The sequence below is a fragment of the Antechinus flavipes genome, chromosome 1, assembly GCF_016432865.1.
Source record: "Antechinus flavipes isolate AdamAnt ecotype Samford, QLD, Australia chromosome 1, AdamAnt_v2, whole genome shotgun sequence".
Lineage (NCBI taxonomy): Eukaryota > Metazoa > Chordata > Mammalia > Dasyuromorphia > Dasyuridae > Antechinus > Antechinus flavipes.
Window position 1 is genome coordinate 347,540,142 of NC_067398.1, and position 18,034 is coordinate 347,558,175.

Here is an 18,034-nt window from a genome sequence, read left to right on the forward strand (position 1 = left end):
TACTTCTGCTAAACATGCTATCTGCTCTGCACCCCTTCCAGTCCTACTGTTTTGGGAGCCAGTATATGTGCTACATCACATTGTCCTGCAGGAATAGCCCCCAGACCTGCTGCCCAGTAGAACCTCAGCCTCTTGGGCTCTAATCTGACAGTCCTGTGCACTGCCGCCTTTGCTGGGGAGGAGCTGTCCACTGCTCAGGGCAACAGCAGTAGCTGGAGACTGGGCAGTCTGCCTGGCCAACCTTCTATCCTTACTGCTCAACCAAGACAAAAATCAGGTGTGACTACTCCTGAGCAAGCATCATGTGCTGGAACATTCTTTCTTGTCAAAATGCAATACTGAATCTGATCAGTTCTGAAGCAGTTCTGAAAAGATCAGAATGCTCAGGCAATATTGTATGTAGTTTGTACTAAAGTTGTAATGCAGTGCAGATCAGAGTTATAGCTATTTAAAATAACTTTATAAATTTACTGGTTTTAGATTCTCTTAGCTTTGGCACATGCGATCAACTAACCACTCTATTTAGGTAGTAGGTCAAAAGACTCATCCCTTCAAATGATTTTGAGTTTGGTGTGAAAGCTCACTCTAGGAAATTGGATATTAAAAGCACGCTCATTCTTTGGAGTTCATTACAAGAAAATAATTTTGTTATAGCAAATCAAACTGCAATATACTACAATTAAAATGGACTTTAAAATACTGTTGGCAAGAGACAGCAGAATTAGGCAGATGAATTGACAAATGGCTACTAATGACATGATTATTATTTTTCTTTACAAAACATTCACTTAAAGTAGAAAACTTTCCATAGTGGATAAAATGTGCATTGAGCATCTTAAATAAATTTACATATTACCCTGAATTTACTGAGTATTCCATAAACACTGTTGACTGCCACAAATAGGATTTTTGATAGTGATAGGACTTAAGAAAAAGATGTTAAAAAGCTTTTCAAACTGATTAAATGAGAAATAAATATATTAAAAACTCTATACATTATATATAATATGGTGATTCATTTTCAAAAAAGCTCCCATTTGCCATTTTTTAAACAGAAACAATCTCATTTTTTTTTTTTTTGGTAAAACACTATGTAGAACAGTTCAATAGCCACAAAAATTCTGCATGTCTGATATGATAAAAATATGAAGATCCCTATGAAAGAAAAGCTTTTGAGATTATTGGTCAATATCACACACCTTTTAGTATTTAAAATACAAAAAGGAAACAGATGGCTCCATTTCAAAAAGTCTTGATTTTTACATTCTAAAATAAAAGACTCCATGGCAACTTTTCTATTAATCCTAGAACTATCCAAGATTTTAAACATACTTTATGAAGGGAATCAAGTTTATATTAGTATGCCACCATTTTGTGCTTTCCAAGAGTATAATTTACTCCTTCATTTTAAATGAATGTCTTATTTTTTTTTTTAGAAAATATGGGAAATCAAATATGGATTTCAATATTATATTATTATAATTATTATATTATATTATATAAATTTAAATAAATATTTAATTTATTTTAAATTAATTTTTATTAAATTTTTTTATTTATTTATTTTTATTTATTAAATAAAAATTTAATTTTAATTAAATTTTAATTCAAATAAATAAATAAATATATAAATATTATATAATAATATAATATTATAATATTATAAATATATTATATTATATTTATAAAATAAAATTGTATTTTCCCCATGGCCTCCACTATAGTTATATTCCCTTACAACTATTTTGATTTTTAAAAAAGTCTTTAGCAATGAGGATTCTCTTAGAAAGATAAAGATTGTTCCTATAGTCATTCAAGTTCTAAATATCTTTCATGTATGAACACAGGATGGCCACATCCAGTGCTGAATATTAGGCTCATTTCCTTAACACAGGATATCAAACCTAACTGTTCCTCTCCATACTGACAACCAATATGTAGCAAAGCAAAAACATCATTACCTTGATTTTCAAGATCTCTTTTAAGAAGCCAATCAATTCCCTCCTTGGCCTCTATTGTATTAGTGCAGTATAGTTGGCTAATTTCAATTGTTTACTAAGCTTAATTTGAAAGAAACACTTGAGTTGAAGGTTCTGAACTATATAATTTTTTTTCTTCAAATAATCTTCAATTGTAAAGTAAGTGACGTATGAAAATGAAAATACAGTGGTATGAAGAATTCAAAATAGCATATTTTTAAATGACAGCAATTATCTTGGAATATCTTTTTATATTTATAGTGAAAAAATCCATTTGCCTTTTATTTGAAATATGAAAGTGAATATGTCCACAAGAGGTGACTAGATGATGAGGTGTTTATAAATCATATTATGTTATGAAGGGATAAATAAATCAAATAGTTGAAAGATTTGGGGATATTAAGGATTGGGAAGAAAAGGAGTCAGACATGACAATTTTCTTCAAATATCACACTAATATGTGAAAGAGTTATTTCAGGAAAAAGAAATTCTCCAAAGGATAAGAATGAAGAACCAATATATAGAAATTTTAGGCAAGTAGATTTTGATACAGTAAGGTAAAACCAACAATTACAAAATCATATAAAATCCTATGGCCTCAAAATTGAAAAGGGGGGGGGGGTCAGGGGCTATCCCATCCAAATGAACAACCTGAACAAGAAAATAAGAATTTCCTCTACAATATCCCTAACAAATGATTATTGAGTCTTACTTAAAAACTGACAGGAACACAGAACCACCATTTCCTGAGGCTGCTTATTCTATTTCTGGATAGCTCCAGTCAGCAGGAAGTAATTTCTTACCATTAAGTCAAATTTTCTTCTCTGAAGTCACCACCCACTTTTCCTAGTTCTGTCTCCAGGGACCATGGGGAACAAGTCCAATACCTCTTCCAAATGACAGTTTTTTAAACATTTGAAGGCAGCTTGTTAGTCTCCTCAAGTGTTCCTTTTCCACATTAAAACATGATCCCAAATATTCCCCCCACCAAAATCTTTATTACTTGTCTTTGCTAATAAATTTCAGTCCTTGGAATTGACCACAAGACTTCCTTATGAGATCAAATCACAATGACTACAGGAAAACGATCATCTCTCCAGTTTGGGACACAGTACAGCCAAGGATTTCTGACTTTCTTTGGCTGCTGTGGTATACAGCAGCTGCTACCAATTCCATAGAAAACCTGCAAGGTAGTCACAAATTCATACCTTAAGCACTGGATTCTGTTTTTAAATCCTTGCTTCTAAGAAACTATACTTTTCTACTTCCTGACCCTAATTTTTTCTCTTTCCAGAAATAAGATTCCTATACAGCAGACATGATTGATTCTACTCTGAAGACATTCCACAGAAAGCATACTCTGGATGGAGCAGCAATTTTGGCACCTGGGTGCAGTTGAGCTCTGTTTAGAATCAGGATGATTTGTACATTATTTCTGGCTAGTAACAAATCCTATCAACTGATAATAGGAAAATTTCTCCATTTATGTACCCATGTGATTGTCCCAAACACAGACTGAAAGGACTTCATATTTGTTCATTGACTTACAAAACACAGCAAATGCCTAAACAGAGGCCAAAATGTATGGACACTCACTGAGACTGTTCAGCTACCACTGCAACAACTAAACTGGACCTACTGACACTATTCTTTCAAATATTTCTTTTATCAATGTAATGAAAGAACAGACAACAAAAAAGAGCAAAGTTGCTGAGCAATAAAATGATATTTGATCATTACCAAGCATACCCGATATTAGTAAAGCCTAATGAAAATGTACCAAAGGGCTGTTGATTTTCTGCATCCCTTGATAAATTTTTCTAAATTTATGTCATCCTCACGTAATCATCTATACCCATCTTATAATTTGAACCCAAGCATTGATTGACTGGCCTATCAGATCAGATGCTGTATCATGCTTGTTCATTTATATGAGTTTTCAGTCCACTAAAATTCTTGGAAATATTTTTCTTAACCATCTGCTATATAGACATACCATTCTCATTTTGTACTTAAGAGAATGAAGTCAAATGATAAGATTTATTCCTATTAAATTTCAACCAATAATTTCAGATCAAATTCCAGTCTGCCAAGATCCTTTTGAATCCTGTCTATCACCCAAGATGTTTGCTGCTCCTTCTAACATTGGGTAACCCAACAGTCTTATAATCCTGCCAGAAAGGGAAATAAAGTTAGTCTGACCTAATTTTTGATGGAACTACACTGGCTCTTTGCTCAATAATCATATTTTTAATAGGATGTTCTAGAATTTTGTTAAGAACTGAAGTCCAGACTCCATTTGATTTTGACTTTTGGTGGGGAGCTTGGGACAAATGTTACTCTTTTCCAATTATATGAAAGCTCACCTACTCTACAATTTTTCAAAGATTAATGACAATAGCCTAATAAACACAATGGTCAGTTCTTTTATGAGCTGTCACATGTTCTTTTAGTATTTCCTTATTTTCCTTGAACATTTGAACTTGAACACTAATAATTTTTGTTCTGTTCTTTTTAGTCCCAAGAACATATTTTTTAAATATCAGTAGCAAAATTAGAGTTGAGCAGTTCAGCTTTCTGTCACTCACCCATTTTGATTGCTCCATCCACCTCACACAGTAGTTCTATTCTTTCTTTGACCCAAATATTTTCCCCAATGCATCTTAAAAGAAAAAAAAAACTCTCAATTTTTGGATTGTCCCTAGTTTTATTTCCTAGTTGCAGCTCATTCTGAGGTTTGGAGAGTCTGATATTATCCTTATGCAACTTTATCATAACCCTTCTTCCATCTCATGTATTGTTTTGAAAATGTTAAGTTTTTAAATATGTCATTTGCAAATCTGCTTAACTTTGGGTCATCATCCCATATGAGGTTGCATTACTGAAATGTGGCAGTTGCAAAAAAATTGGCAACAATAAAAAGTATCAAATTTGCTAAATATGCTAAGATTAAATTTATCTATATAAAAATAAACAAGCATATCTATCTCATTAGCATACAAATTTTCTTTTGTTTTTAATAAATGGTAAAATTATATGTATACCAAAGAATTGTTTAAAAATAAATTTTTTTTATGATTTAATATCAGTAAGTGTTTGTATATATAGTAAGTATATCTAATTTATATACCTATATACTCAAGGTCACATAAAAGATTCTCTAGAGAAAAGGGGTAGTGAGTAAAAAAAGTTTGAGATGCCATGTTTTAGGTAACACCCCTTTTTCTTTTCATCAGATTTTTTTCTTTATGTCTTTGGCATTTTATTCTATAGAGCCCCCAAGCACTCTTGGAATGACTTCTTGGGTGAAAATTTTAGGCTGAAAGATCCTACCTATGACATCAAATTTATCACATTAGGCACTCTTGTTCATTTTGTCTGTTATTTACATTTTGTGCACCTACATACAGAAAACTGAGGATGTGGATTTTTACCTCTGGCTCTTTTCCTGAATTTTGTCTCCTTTGAATTTCTGGACATCTCTATTTCTTTTTTTTATTTGTATACTGTAACTATTCTCTTTTGAGTCTGTTTTAGAGGATATGTGTAGGCAGTTTTTTCCCTCCAATATCCTTTTTGGCTTAAAGTCCTTTTGATTAGATTTGCAAGATTCCAGGCAAACACAGTTTCTGCTAGAAAAAACTGTACTCAATCACTAGCTAAAAGACTGTATGGTTCAGAAACCCAAATAATATTTTTAGAAATTATATTCTAAACAAATAATTCATTTCCCAACCACTATTTAAATAATAATTGGTTAAAATAGATTTTTCTGTCATATGAGGTATTTAATTTATTTTTATTGGGAGTGTTGGATCAAAGACTAAATATGTAGTAGAGGGGATTTGTATATTTAGGATCATAGATTTATTCATTTATTTTGGAGATGAAAAAACTTTGGTCCCAAGAAAGTAGGTGACTTGTCCAAAATCACACAGGAAGTAAATGGTACAATTAGGATTAAAATCTGGATTCTTGATTCAAATTTATACCTTTTTTTTTTTTTTTTTTTTTTGTATAATGCTGCTTCCCATTGGATTAGAAAACATGATGTTCTTTTCAATTCTAATGTGATTTTATGAAATTAAGTAATTAACTTGTATTTATCATAAAGCTTCCTTAGTTGTCTTGATTCTGCTCACACAGCTTTTCACTCTTCCACTTCTCCCATTTGTCACAGCCATACCTGTAGTGCAGATCCTTATTTCCATTTAACTCCACTATTCCAGGCTCCTGGCATCCCTTCCCACCTCTTCTCATTGTCCCCCCAATTTATCTCTTATGCCACTGACAGTATAACCTTTCTTGAACAGATTTCATCATATAATTTCTTAGTTAAAATGTCTGTGGTTCTATCTATTGCCTCCTAAGTAAAGTTCAAACTCCTCTTTCAAATACTCAAGGGAATGTACTTTCCTTATTGGGTATTCACTCCTTCCACCAAGTTCACAACTCTCTTCTGACTAAGTTAAAAGTGTTTGAAAGTTTCTGTAAATAAACAAAAAAATTCATCATTCTATAGTCAACTCAGTGACAGAGTCTCTTTGAACTAACTGAGGTCCCTCCTTTGAAGATATACAAGTAGTCTACGACTGTCCCCAAACCTGAAGTCTTTCTATCTTGCTGGACCTTCCAGGGCTTATGTTCATATCACGCCACACAGAGCTATAGGTGTAACATTTTAGTATAGGCCTACAAGTATACTGCAATATCAGTTTGATCCTCAAGAGAATGATGCTATAATATAACATATAAGCTTCCTTGAGAGTAGGAACTCTTTACCTTTGCCTTTTTATCTCCAAAAATTAAGGAAGTGACAGATACAGAACAAATGCTTCTTAATTAATTTAGATTGAAGGAAAAAAAAAAACACATTTTCAAGGGACATATTGGTATCACTGAATTCATAATGACTCAATATATTGTGGAGGTGACCCCAAAATTTCTAAGTTTATGTCAGTGAAATTCAAGTTCTGATGGTCTCTATCAAGGCAGAAAGATTCTGAGCACTAACTTAGAGATAAGATGACAACATGCCCATTATCTGACCATCAGACTAAGCTAAACTCAAATATTTTCATTACCAGACTGGCTCACGGTGATATTTTCAATTGTAATAACTCTTGAAGGCTGTGTACCATGCTGAAGAGAGGTTTCAGTCTAAGTCAATGGAAGCTCTACTCTTGAACTATGGGAAGAAATATTATAGTTTTTTCTTGTTATCTTAAAAGCAAAGGGTGATTCCCCCCAACATCTTAAAAATGTACTTGCAAAAACATTTACCATACCCCACAAGAACAACAAAAAATAGTTCTTATACGCTAAAATTTATTTTGCTTATTTAATTTGGGCATAACATTCTGCATTAAGTATTTCAGTAAATCAATATTCATTTATAGATTTCTAAAGCATTTTTTCCAAATGCTTTTCTTATATTTTTAAAACTCAGAAAAGTACTTTCCCCATGGAAAAAAATTGATCTACATTTTACTTATCAAACTTACAATAAAAAGGCTATGTTATTTTTTTAAAATTTAAGGCTGAATTTATTATATACACAAAGAAAAATTAAATTGCACATAATAAAAATTCATAATTTATATATAGCCTTATTCATGCTTGATTTTGTATATGGAAATGCTCAGGTTTTTTTTTTTTAAGTTTGTTAAATTCTGAATTTAAAAAATTAAAAATTAAATGAGAAGGCTGGACTAGATAACCTTTAGATTTTTTTTTTGGTAGCAGTAATTCAATTCAATGACTATCTGTATTTTTTTTTTTTTTTTGGTAATTAAAAAAAAATTAAACAAATATAAAATGAGAAAAGAAAAAAAAATCCCATGTTCACAGCAGATCATATGAAAGGATCCAATATAAAACAATAAATTTCCATTTTAAGAAAACTACACAATTTTTTCAAAGCTGTCCAGTTTTTGTTTGCTTCCTTGCTGGTTTTATTCTGTTCTTTACTATGCACTTTTTACACACACACATACATATATGTCTATATATGTCTATAAACATACACTTACATACATATGTATAGGACTGTACTTTGCTTATTTCTTATCGTCTGTTTCTCTTAAGGCATCTTCTTTCATAAGTTCAAATTTTCATATGTTTTTCTAAATCAACCAGCTCATCATTTCCTGCAACACAACAATATTCTGACCCAATCATTCTATCTGAAAGACTGTCTATAAAATTTTTTCCCACCAATTTTCAGCATTCCTTCTATTATTGGCTACATAGGTTTCATTTATACATGAAAACTTTAATTTAAAATAATAGAAATTATCCTTTTTATATTTCAACAATGCTCTCACCTTGTGAGAAAGTGCCTTAAAATATAGTTTAAGGTGTAATACTGTTGAATCTACTTCCTTTAACACTTTCCCCCCTTTATTTCTTTGAAATTCTTAACATTTTGTTTTTCCAAATGAATCATTATTTTTTCTAACTCAGTAAAATAATTTTTAAAATTTAATTTGGATGATATTGAATCAATAGGTTAGGTAAAACTGTCATTTAAAAAATTATATTGTCTTTACCTACTCCTGAACAATAAGTATTACTTCAGTTATTTATAGCTATTTATTTTTATAAAAATCTTTTTATGTTTATTTTCATAAAGTTCCTGTGTCTGTTTTAACTGGAATATGTTCAGGTATTTTATATTATCTAATTATTCTAAATAATCTACTATTGGTGACACAGTATATTTTTTCTATTTTTCACTTTTGATTAAATCTGTTTTAACTTAAACTTTGTCTGAGATTATTACAATCCCTGCTTTTTTTTTACATATTAATTTCTGCTCTTGCCCTTTATTTTATTTTTTTCCCTGTATCTCTCATTTTTATAATGTTTCCTAAAAGCAACATATTGTTGAATTAAAAATTGTAATCTATTGTTTCTGTTTTATGGGTGAATTCTTCCCATTCACATTCTAAGCTATAATTATTTATGTATTTTCTTCCTTCCTATCTTTCCTCACTATTCTTCTCATTCTATTTATCCTATCCCTTCTCTTCTTTACTTCTACCTGCTATCCTACCCTCATATTCCTTAATCTACCTACCCCTGTAAGATTCCTCCCTTATTCCCTTGCCTTCTTATTTCTTTCTGAATTTAGGAGACTTTTATATCTTTCTCTCTCTCTCTCTCTCTGTATATATATATATATATATGTGTGTGTGTGTGTGTGTGTGTGTGTGTGTGTGTGTATGTGTGTGTGTGTGTGTGTGTGTGAATGTGTGTATAAATTGATTGTGTATATGACACACACACACGTATGTTTTTCCCTCTTTAAGCTAATCCTAATGACAATTTAATGTTGACCTTATATTTCTCCAAAATACTAAATGTCAAATTTTCTCTTAAACTATAGGTTTTTAATCATAAAAATTTGAAAATTTGAGTTCATTAATTGTCAATTTTTTTTCCATTAAGGATTATGTTCAATTTTGTTGGGTGATAACCCTAGCTCTTTTGCTCTATGAAATATAGTATTCTAAGACCTATAGTCATTAATGTAGTAATGTAGTAATGCTATAGTTTATGTAATTGTTGTTGCTGCCAATATTTTCTCCTTGACTGGGAACTTTGAAATTTGGCTTGATATTTCTGTAAGTTTTCTTCATGGGATCTTTTTCAGGTCATGATTAATGGATTTTTTTTCTATTTCTACTTTGCCTTCTTATTCTAGATTTTTGCAGTTTTCCTTTAGAATTTCTTATAATATTGTATTGATTTTCTGAAATAGTAATTTTCAAGTAGTTCAATACTATTTTTCCTTCATTTGTTTTCCAGATCAGTTGTTTTCCTGATGAGAAGTTTTACTTTCTCTTCTATTTTTTCATTCTTTTGCTTTTGTTTTATGATTTCATGGTATCTTAGAATATTAAGAAATTATGTTCTTCCTTAAGTTTTTGATTTTCTATTTCTAACTGTTTAACTTTTTTTTTAAAATAATTTCCTTGGTTTTCTTGCATTGCTCTTATTTTTTCCTAATTTTTCCTTTCCCTTATTTTTAAAAGTACTTTTAAAGTTCTTCCAAGAACTCTTTTTGTTCCTAGAACCATTTGATTTTCTCATTGAAAAAGAGTGACCTTTTTTAGCTGCATAAATTTTCTCTGAATATGAATCCAGATCTTTTCTATCCCCATAGTAACTATCTGTGGTTGGGCTCTTTATCTTTTGTTTGCTCATTTTTATTTTTTATTTTATTTTATTTTATTTTTTAGCACTATTAATATAATCAAGTTGTAGTCTTAAGATATGGTGAATGATGCCCCAAGCCTGAGGTCTTTCTTACCTTTATTTTCTCAGGTCTGTCTTGGGGCCAAACCTTGGGTTTTCCCCTCTACTCCAAAGCCACTTGGTTAGGGTTCCAGCTGCACTGCAATTGAAATCAGGGACTCTGCTCTCCTGTAAGGGTCCACAGCAGAAAGAGTCCCTGCTCTTCACTACTACATTCACTGGTACTAACTCTTCTCCCTGTAACCACAGCTTGGGACACATTTGGCTAGCATATTTGTGTTTGGTGTCCCTTAACAATGGAAGGCCCTTCCATCTTCTACTCAGCCACCAGACCACAACACAGTCTGTAAGATAAAAGTTTCTAAGTCTGAGACTGCCCCTCAACCCAGCTGTTCCCAGGGCTTGTTGTCTGCTGATTCTAGAGTCAGCCTTGGAGGAATTTGTATCCAATGATGGGGTCTTTTCTGAGGTTTTCCCAAATTGTCTTAGGAGGACAACTGCTTTACCCTGGGTTTATTTCTGCTGCTCTAAGGCAAAGTTCTGTCTTTTTTTGTAGAGAGGATTTGGAGAATTAAATTCGCTGTTCCCAGAATTCTCTCCCTACATTAATAATTGGTGTTTACCTCCAACATTCCTAGGAAAAAAGCTTTCAAATGTCATTTTCCTGGCAACCAAATGTTATTGCACAATAAAATGGTAAGCATTATAAATACATGAAATTAGGTCCCAATAGATTCAACAGCTGTTTCCTTAAAATTTGGATGTGTGCCCACTAAAACTAATAAGTTACAAATGATTTGAAAACTCCCAGCAACTTTCATGTGCTTCTAAATTTTATCATTATACAAAATGTCTATTGAAATTAACTATGAAAAAGAGAAAAAATATATAAAATTTTCCTGGTTTTATAATTTTTTGTGTAAAGTGTTGCTTTATTAAGTTTTATCAATAACCTCTAAGAAGTAAAAAAGAATTACACTGTGCACATCTATATATATTCTCTTAAAGTACTTGAATATTTTAAAATACAGAGTTATAGGTCAAAGTAGCAAAGTCATAGCTTCCAAAAGAATTGAAGTAGCACCTAGAACCGTGGAATGCACCTCAAATATTTAACATCAGATAAAGCCTAGATCGGAGGAAAAGAAGCATTATTAAGAGCCATATTTATATTTTAGGATTATATAAAATCCTTGGCTCTATTGATGTAATAGAACTGTATCCCCCTGATCTTTTGAGGGGTGGGCCTGAGTTGAAAAAAAAATCCCTAAATCTCAATCCCTCAGGGCTCTGGGAAAACTATCTGATTCCTACAGGAAACTCCTACCTCCGAAAGATCTGGGGATCATTTTGGTCTGGGAAACAATCATCACCCTTACTGATTTGGAAATTAGCCCCTAATTGCTCCCTAGCCCCAAACCATAGAAGGCTAAATAAAATTCAAGACTCTGTATCCCAAACTTAGCTATCTTCCTAATCAGGAAGCAGCCCAATGAGAGAAAGAGTTTTTTAGTGAAAATAAACCCATTTTGCCAAAAACCTCACTTGCAGACTGAGACTGTGAATTCTTTTGCAACACCAGCCTGAGGACCCCCATCACTGTTAGGATATCTTCACCCCTCAATACTATGACCTTAATCTGTACTGATTAAGAAATGTTGCTTCAATGTTGAATTATTGGTAAAATGAACATACCAGATTATTACCCAAATGTTGAATTTACCTTACAAAATTTTTTTTGATCTATAAGCCATCACAAAAAACAAATTCATTTAACTTTTTTTTTATAATAAGATAAAAACAACTTGAGCTTGAAATGAAAGCTAGAAAATTTCCTAATAGTTTTACAAAGCTAAATATAACTTCAATCTATTATAAAACAATTAAAAGATTCCATTTATAAGGGGTGGTCCTTATTCTTCATGATTTTTCATTTGTATTGTATTATCAATTTTTGTTTCATGACCTCCAGTATATTATTCTAAATGACTTGTATGAGGCTAAATAAATTATTAATAATTATTGAACTACTTCATAAGGCTTTTGTAAAAAGCATGTTTGGGGAAGCAAAGTACAATAAGTGAAAGTTGTTTTTACCATTATCAAGAACATATATGACCTGAAAGGGATGTCAACCAGATAAGTATGAGAAAAAAGATGGCAAACCTGAACACCACCTGGGTACCATAAAATATATTTTTATACTGTAGGAAGTTTTTTTTTTAGCTATTTGGAAAGACTTTCTATGGTCTATTTATAGAAATAGGGAAAGGAATTACAAAGAATCAGGGGTAGGTTGCAATCTATACTAGTGAAGGGAATATCAATTTCAACATCTACTGCATACCTAAATTATTCTGCATTCTCATCATGACCACCATTTATTTTCCACTCCTTTCCAGTTCTCCCATTCCATTTGACATTACTTTTTCCCTCCTTTTTTGCCCTTAAGCTTATTATTTAACAATTGACTATACACTGTCTTCCACTCTTGATTCTCTAAGCCTTACTAAATCTCAAATTTGGACCACTTTCCACCTTCTCACTTGTTTGTATTCTGTTGAATACTGCTAGAGGAAATCACCTAATTCCGATAATGATAATTCTGATAATAATCTGTTCATTACAGATTTATATAATTTAATCTCAACTAAGTCCTAACCATAGAACTGCAATCCTTCTATTTTTCCTTGATTCATTCTCTATCCCATTCATTTCTCACAGCAACTATTCTAAATCTTTGCCTCTCAAGTCACCTATATCACACACGAGCCCTTCATTTTATCGTAGCAGAAGAATTTATCTTATTTCCTGAATAAAGTGAATTATCTATTTCCTATTCTCCCTTATTCTGCATCTCAAAGATAATCTATATCATCTCCTGTTCTTTTTCTCATTTACTCCATTATATCATGGGTAGTCCTTCTTGCCGGAACTAATCAGTCTACTGGAGTCTGAGTCTGTCTCCTCTAAAAACCGACCTTTTCAATTATTCCTCTTTTCTTTAACTTTCAGTTTCTCTTTTTTCATTGGTTCCCTCTTTGTTTCTAACAGACATGTTAAATCTTCCTGGTCCTTAAAAACCTTCCCTTGATCCAGCTTTTATTTCAAGATATCATCCTATCATCTCTCCTACTTTTCATAGCCAAAAAGTTGCAAAAGCAGAAATTGTGATTCTTACAAATAATAAAAAAAGAAGCTCCAACCACACCTCCCCAATACCTTTTTATTTCCTTAAGAAAGAGCATCAGAGGCAGCAATTAGGATTTCTAACTTCTAAGAGAAAGCTTAGAATCAGAAAAACATGTTGCCAACTATGATGCAATTTTCTGCTTCATCCAGCAGATGGTGCCACTTTTCTCTCTTAATTGTATTTTTTCCAGTTAACCTACTTTGTTATGTTAATCAAGAAATTCATTTTTTAAACAATGAAATCATCTTCTACGTATTCTGTGAAAAAGCATCATGAAAAATATAAGAACTTTAAAGAACCCAAAGATGACCCACTATGGGAGATGGATATTTTTATACAATCTACATATGAACATAACCATGGAAGATAAAATAAAGATAATATTTGTTTAGTCCAAAAGCAATAATAAAAAAGGAGGTAAAGGCAATAATTTTATATATATTTCCTAGAGGACAAATATGAATGAGTATCAAATCAATGTTGATCAGAAAAATTAGGAGACAAAATTAAAATTAATTTTAAAAAGAGTTGCTCATCAATATATTGATCCAAGACAATTTCTATAGCCTTGGTATAGAAAATGCCATTTGCATTCAGAGAGAGAACTATGGAGACTGAATGTGGATTAAAGCATGTTATTTTCACTTTTTTTTCTTGTAGATTTTTTGTTCTGATTTTTCTTTTATAACATGACTAATATAGAAATATTTTTAAATGATTATACAAATAACCTACATCTAATTTCTTGCTGTCTTGGGGAGGAGGAAGGCAAGTGATGGAGAAAAAAATTTCAAAATTTTACAAAAATGAATGAAAACTATCTTTACATGTAATTGGAAAAATAAAATACTATTGACATATTGAAAAAAGAGTTGCATATAGTTTTCAAAACTTTTTTTGATAACACTAACCTTAGAATAAAATTAAGGGGAGGAAGTACTTCTTAGATTTTTAGTGATATACAAATATATAACTAATACAATTCAAAGGTGGAAAAATAAATAGTTTTCATTTCTAGAATTAGACCTCAAAGATTTTTTTGTCCAAGTTTCTCATCAGTTATTTGGAGATAGCATTGTGCTAATAGCAACAAACCAGGAAAACTGCAGTATCCTAAATGGATCCATAATCACTCAAGAGTTTAGAATAACTATGCACATAAGAAAAACCAAGTGGTCAATGACTGTGTTCTATTAAAGCTATTAATGTGTTAGTAGATAACCCTATGAGTTCATGTCAGTACATTTATGTTGAACAGAAAACAGCAAATGGGCAATGATGTGCACCCAGAGTTGACTGAAGAGAGTGAACTAAATTATAACTGAAAACAAAACAGTGCTGCTAGTGCTCTTAAGCTCCTACTCAAAACAAATATTCATATTTTTGTGCCCATATTGTTCCAATGATGTTCTATGTTTCAAAGTATGGGATAGCACCATTTTTTTTCTTTTTTCAATGCAATAATTTTAAAATATTTTTCCAAATTGGATGTAAAATTTTAAATCTTTTATTTAAATTTTGATGTCCAAATTCCGTCTTTTTCTCCTCCTCTTTCCATGAAACAACAAGTAGTTAGATATAGAATAGATACATGCAATCATGCAAAACACACTTCCAAATTATCAATGTTGCAAAAAAACCCCAAGAAAAGTACAATATTAAAAAATGGTTTGATCTGCATTCAGACTATTTAGAACCATTTTCAAAGAATTAAAGCTGCAGATCACCCAAAAGAAAACGGATAAATGTATAGTGAACACTAAGCTATAGAATTATACTGAGAACAAATTGTTCAGGAGAAGCAGTATGAAAGAAATTATTAATGAAATGTATAACTACTAAATAGGTGGATAAATCATGGTTTCAGAGTGGATAACTATAGTAACATGATCCTTAAAGACTGACAGGAAGACAAGGACAAGGTTGATACTGGAACTGTAGTCTTCAGATTCATCACAATATCAAAGTATGACCTGTGCACATTTTATCTCCTGGATTCAATTAGAAGTTCCCAGAGAAGGGGCTAAATCTAATTTTTGTTTTTCCCTTTTCTGCTAGGATATAGTAAGTATTATATCTTTTTTTAAGGGCACAAGTTAATTATAACAATTCTGATCTACACAAGAAATGTTTATGTAATATAAAAATATTCATATTAATTTTCTAAAAACATGCCAACCTTTCATTCTTCTTTACTAGCAATTTCTTTTCTCTATTAATTTCTTTGTGGAAATGCATCATGTACCTCTTTTTAAATCAAAAGACTGTCTTTTTTTCATTAATAGTTTGTGGTTGGCAAATTATATTCCTTCTCTTATTAATATCTTCCCTGTTAGTTTTTCTGCTGTGCTCAAATTCTTTAATTGAAGACACTGAAATTGAATTGAATTTATCTCTGACAATTTTGGCCTGTTTTCCCTATTATTCATTATTGTTTATTTTCATCCCCTTTGATTGAATTTTTTCCTGGGTTTGAATTTCAAAGTAGTTCTCAGCCTCTTTTCATGCTGGGCAATTCACATTTTACTTGTTTCAGTCTCTGCCTCAAGTGACTTGTTGGAGAAAAGAATTGGCCCAGCTAGATGCCAGTTTCTTTTCTCCCACATGTCCTGTTCCAGCTCCCTCTGCTCCTCAATTCTCTGTTTGAATTCCACTATACCACAAACCACTGTCACACTGCACTCCCAGTCAGAGTAAGCTTCTGGCTTTTGGATGGTGAGGAAGAGGAAGAGTAAAGTTATATAAGGGAGTTCTGTTGCTAACCTGAAGGTTGGCTGATGCATCCCTGTGGGAATTTGATGGTCATTGAGGGCAGAGGTGTAGAACAAGCACACCAGAGGTTAGGAATTCCCCTCCTCTGTTGTTGTTCATTAGGTTGTTATCTCACTAATATTTTTGATGTCTTAAACTATGGAGAAATTGCTTTATCTCTTGTGCATGATTTCTATCATGGAGAGTTCTGAGAGGTTGTAGGAGTCAGAGAAAATGTCTTATCCTCCATTTTGGTGGTCAAGTGAACTGGAAGTTAGCAACTCATTTTATAACTCTACTTAGGAGTACAAAATTCTAAAGCTGGAAGGAATATTTCTCTTCATATAGTCCAATCTTCTTATTTTTTACAGACAAGAAAGAAAAACCAAAGAAGCTAAGAGGTTTCTCTAAGTTATACAGGTGTGAGGAGCAGGTGTTTAATCGCTGGGTCATGTCTGATTTCACATGACCCCGTGGACTCGTCCATGGGGTTTTCTTGCCATTGACTTTTCCCAGTGTGTTCCCATTTTACAGATGAGAATCTCAGGCAAGTAGGAGTTAAGTAACTTGCCCAGGGTACATAGCTAGTAAGTGTCTAAGGCTGGATTTGAACTCAGATCTCCCTGACTTCTGTCCACTGCTCCACCTTGCATTCCCTTGTCCCAAGTAGCAATACCATGATTCATTTCCAAATCCTGACTCCAAATCTAGTTCTCCTTCTACTCCTCCATACTTCTGATATTATGCAGAACCCTAATTTCTATACAAAATGTCATGAAAAAAGAAAAATTCTATAACTATTTGTGAATCTGCACCCTCTATAATAATTATGCTAAAATCTTCTCTAAGTTTAGAATTTATTTCTGAAATGTTTTTTCTGAATTTCCGAAATGCAAAGGAAAGATAAACAACATATTTATGATAAATAATTACAAGTAAAGAAGAATCCTTTTTTTTTCAACTTTTAAAAAATAGGAATTGAATAAGGAATGTATTCATTAAAGAATGAAAAACAGTAGTAGTAACTGGTATCGAGATCCAGTATAAAATCAGAATATGTATAAAAACTTTGGAGTTCAAATGAAAAGTAAAGTTTTTAAAAACCTTCTAATATAACTATTATGTACTTTTATTTGAGCTTTTATTTATCTAACACCTAACAAACATGCAAGACTTAGATATTACAAAAGATTTTTAGAACAAAATAGATAATAATGGTACTTAATGTATATTGAATAATGTGAATGATTTCTGGGGAATGTGAAAATCAAGAGAATGCCACAAAGAACTTACCATATACTCCTTGGTCCAGAAGTAATAAAAATTCATCCACAGCATTACGCATCTCATACTCAGTAAGATCCAATAATGAAACCACCTTGAAATCTAGTTGTCTCAACAAATTGGTCAATTCATAGACATCTACCAAGGGAGCCTTAAGCTTAGGATGATTCCAATAATTCATATTCCCAATCAAAAGGGCTACTTTATCTTTTGCTGTAAGAAAAAAAATGGATTGGTTTTAAAATTTAAGGATTTACCCCTCTTTTGTGATATGTGGAAATATCAGAATCAGAAATTCATTAAATGACTGTAACAAATATTTAAACAGTAAGATTTTATCCTATCCTATTTTTAAAACACAATTTTTATTATTTTACAAAGGAGAAAAATATATAGACATTATTAAGATTTTTCAAAAACTGGAATTAAAAGAAATATTTTTGAGAACCAGGAAAGTGATAAAAGTTTTAAGAAAATCTAACACTGAAATGTAGTTATTTCCTTTAATGTTAAACCAAATGTTTACTGTATAAAGACAAAAAAAAGAATTTTAAGACCTTCTAAT

The 18,034-nt window shown here is 31.7% G+C and overlaps 1 protein-coding gene across 2 annotated transcripts in view; it reads right to left on the bottom strand.

Annotated features, from left to right (window-relative positions):
- MALT1 (MALT1 paracaspase) overlaps window positions 1-18,034 on the bottom strand; it is a 91,961-nt gene that overhangs the window by 17,981 nt on the left and 55,946 nt on the right. For both annotated transcript variants that reach the window (XM_051969569.1, XM_051969568.1), the window contains one exon: window positions 17,479-17,682. In XM_051969569.1, the coding sequence (XP_051825529.1) occupies window positions 17,479-17,682 (204 nt within the window). The remainder of the gene's footprint in view (window positions 1-17,478; window positions 17,683-18,034) is intronic.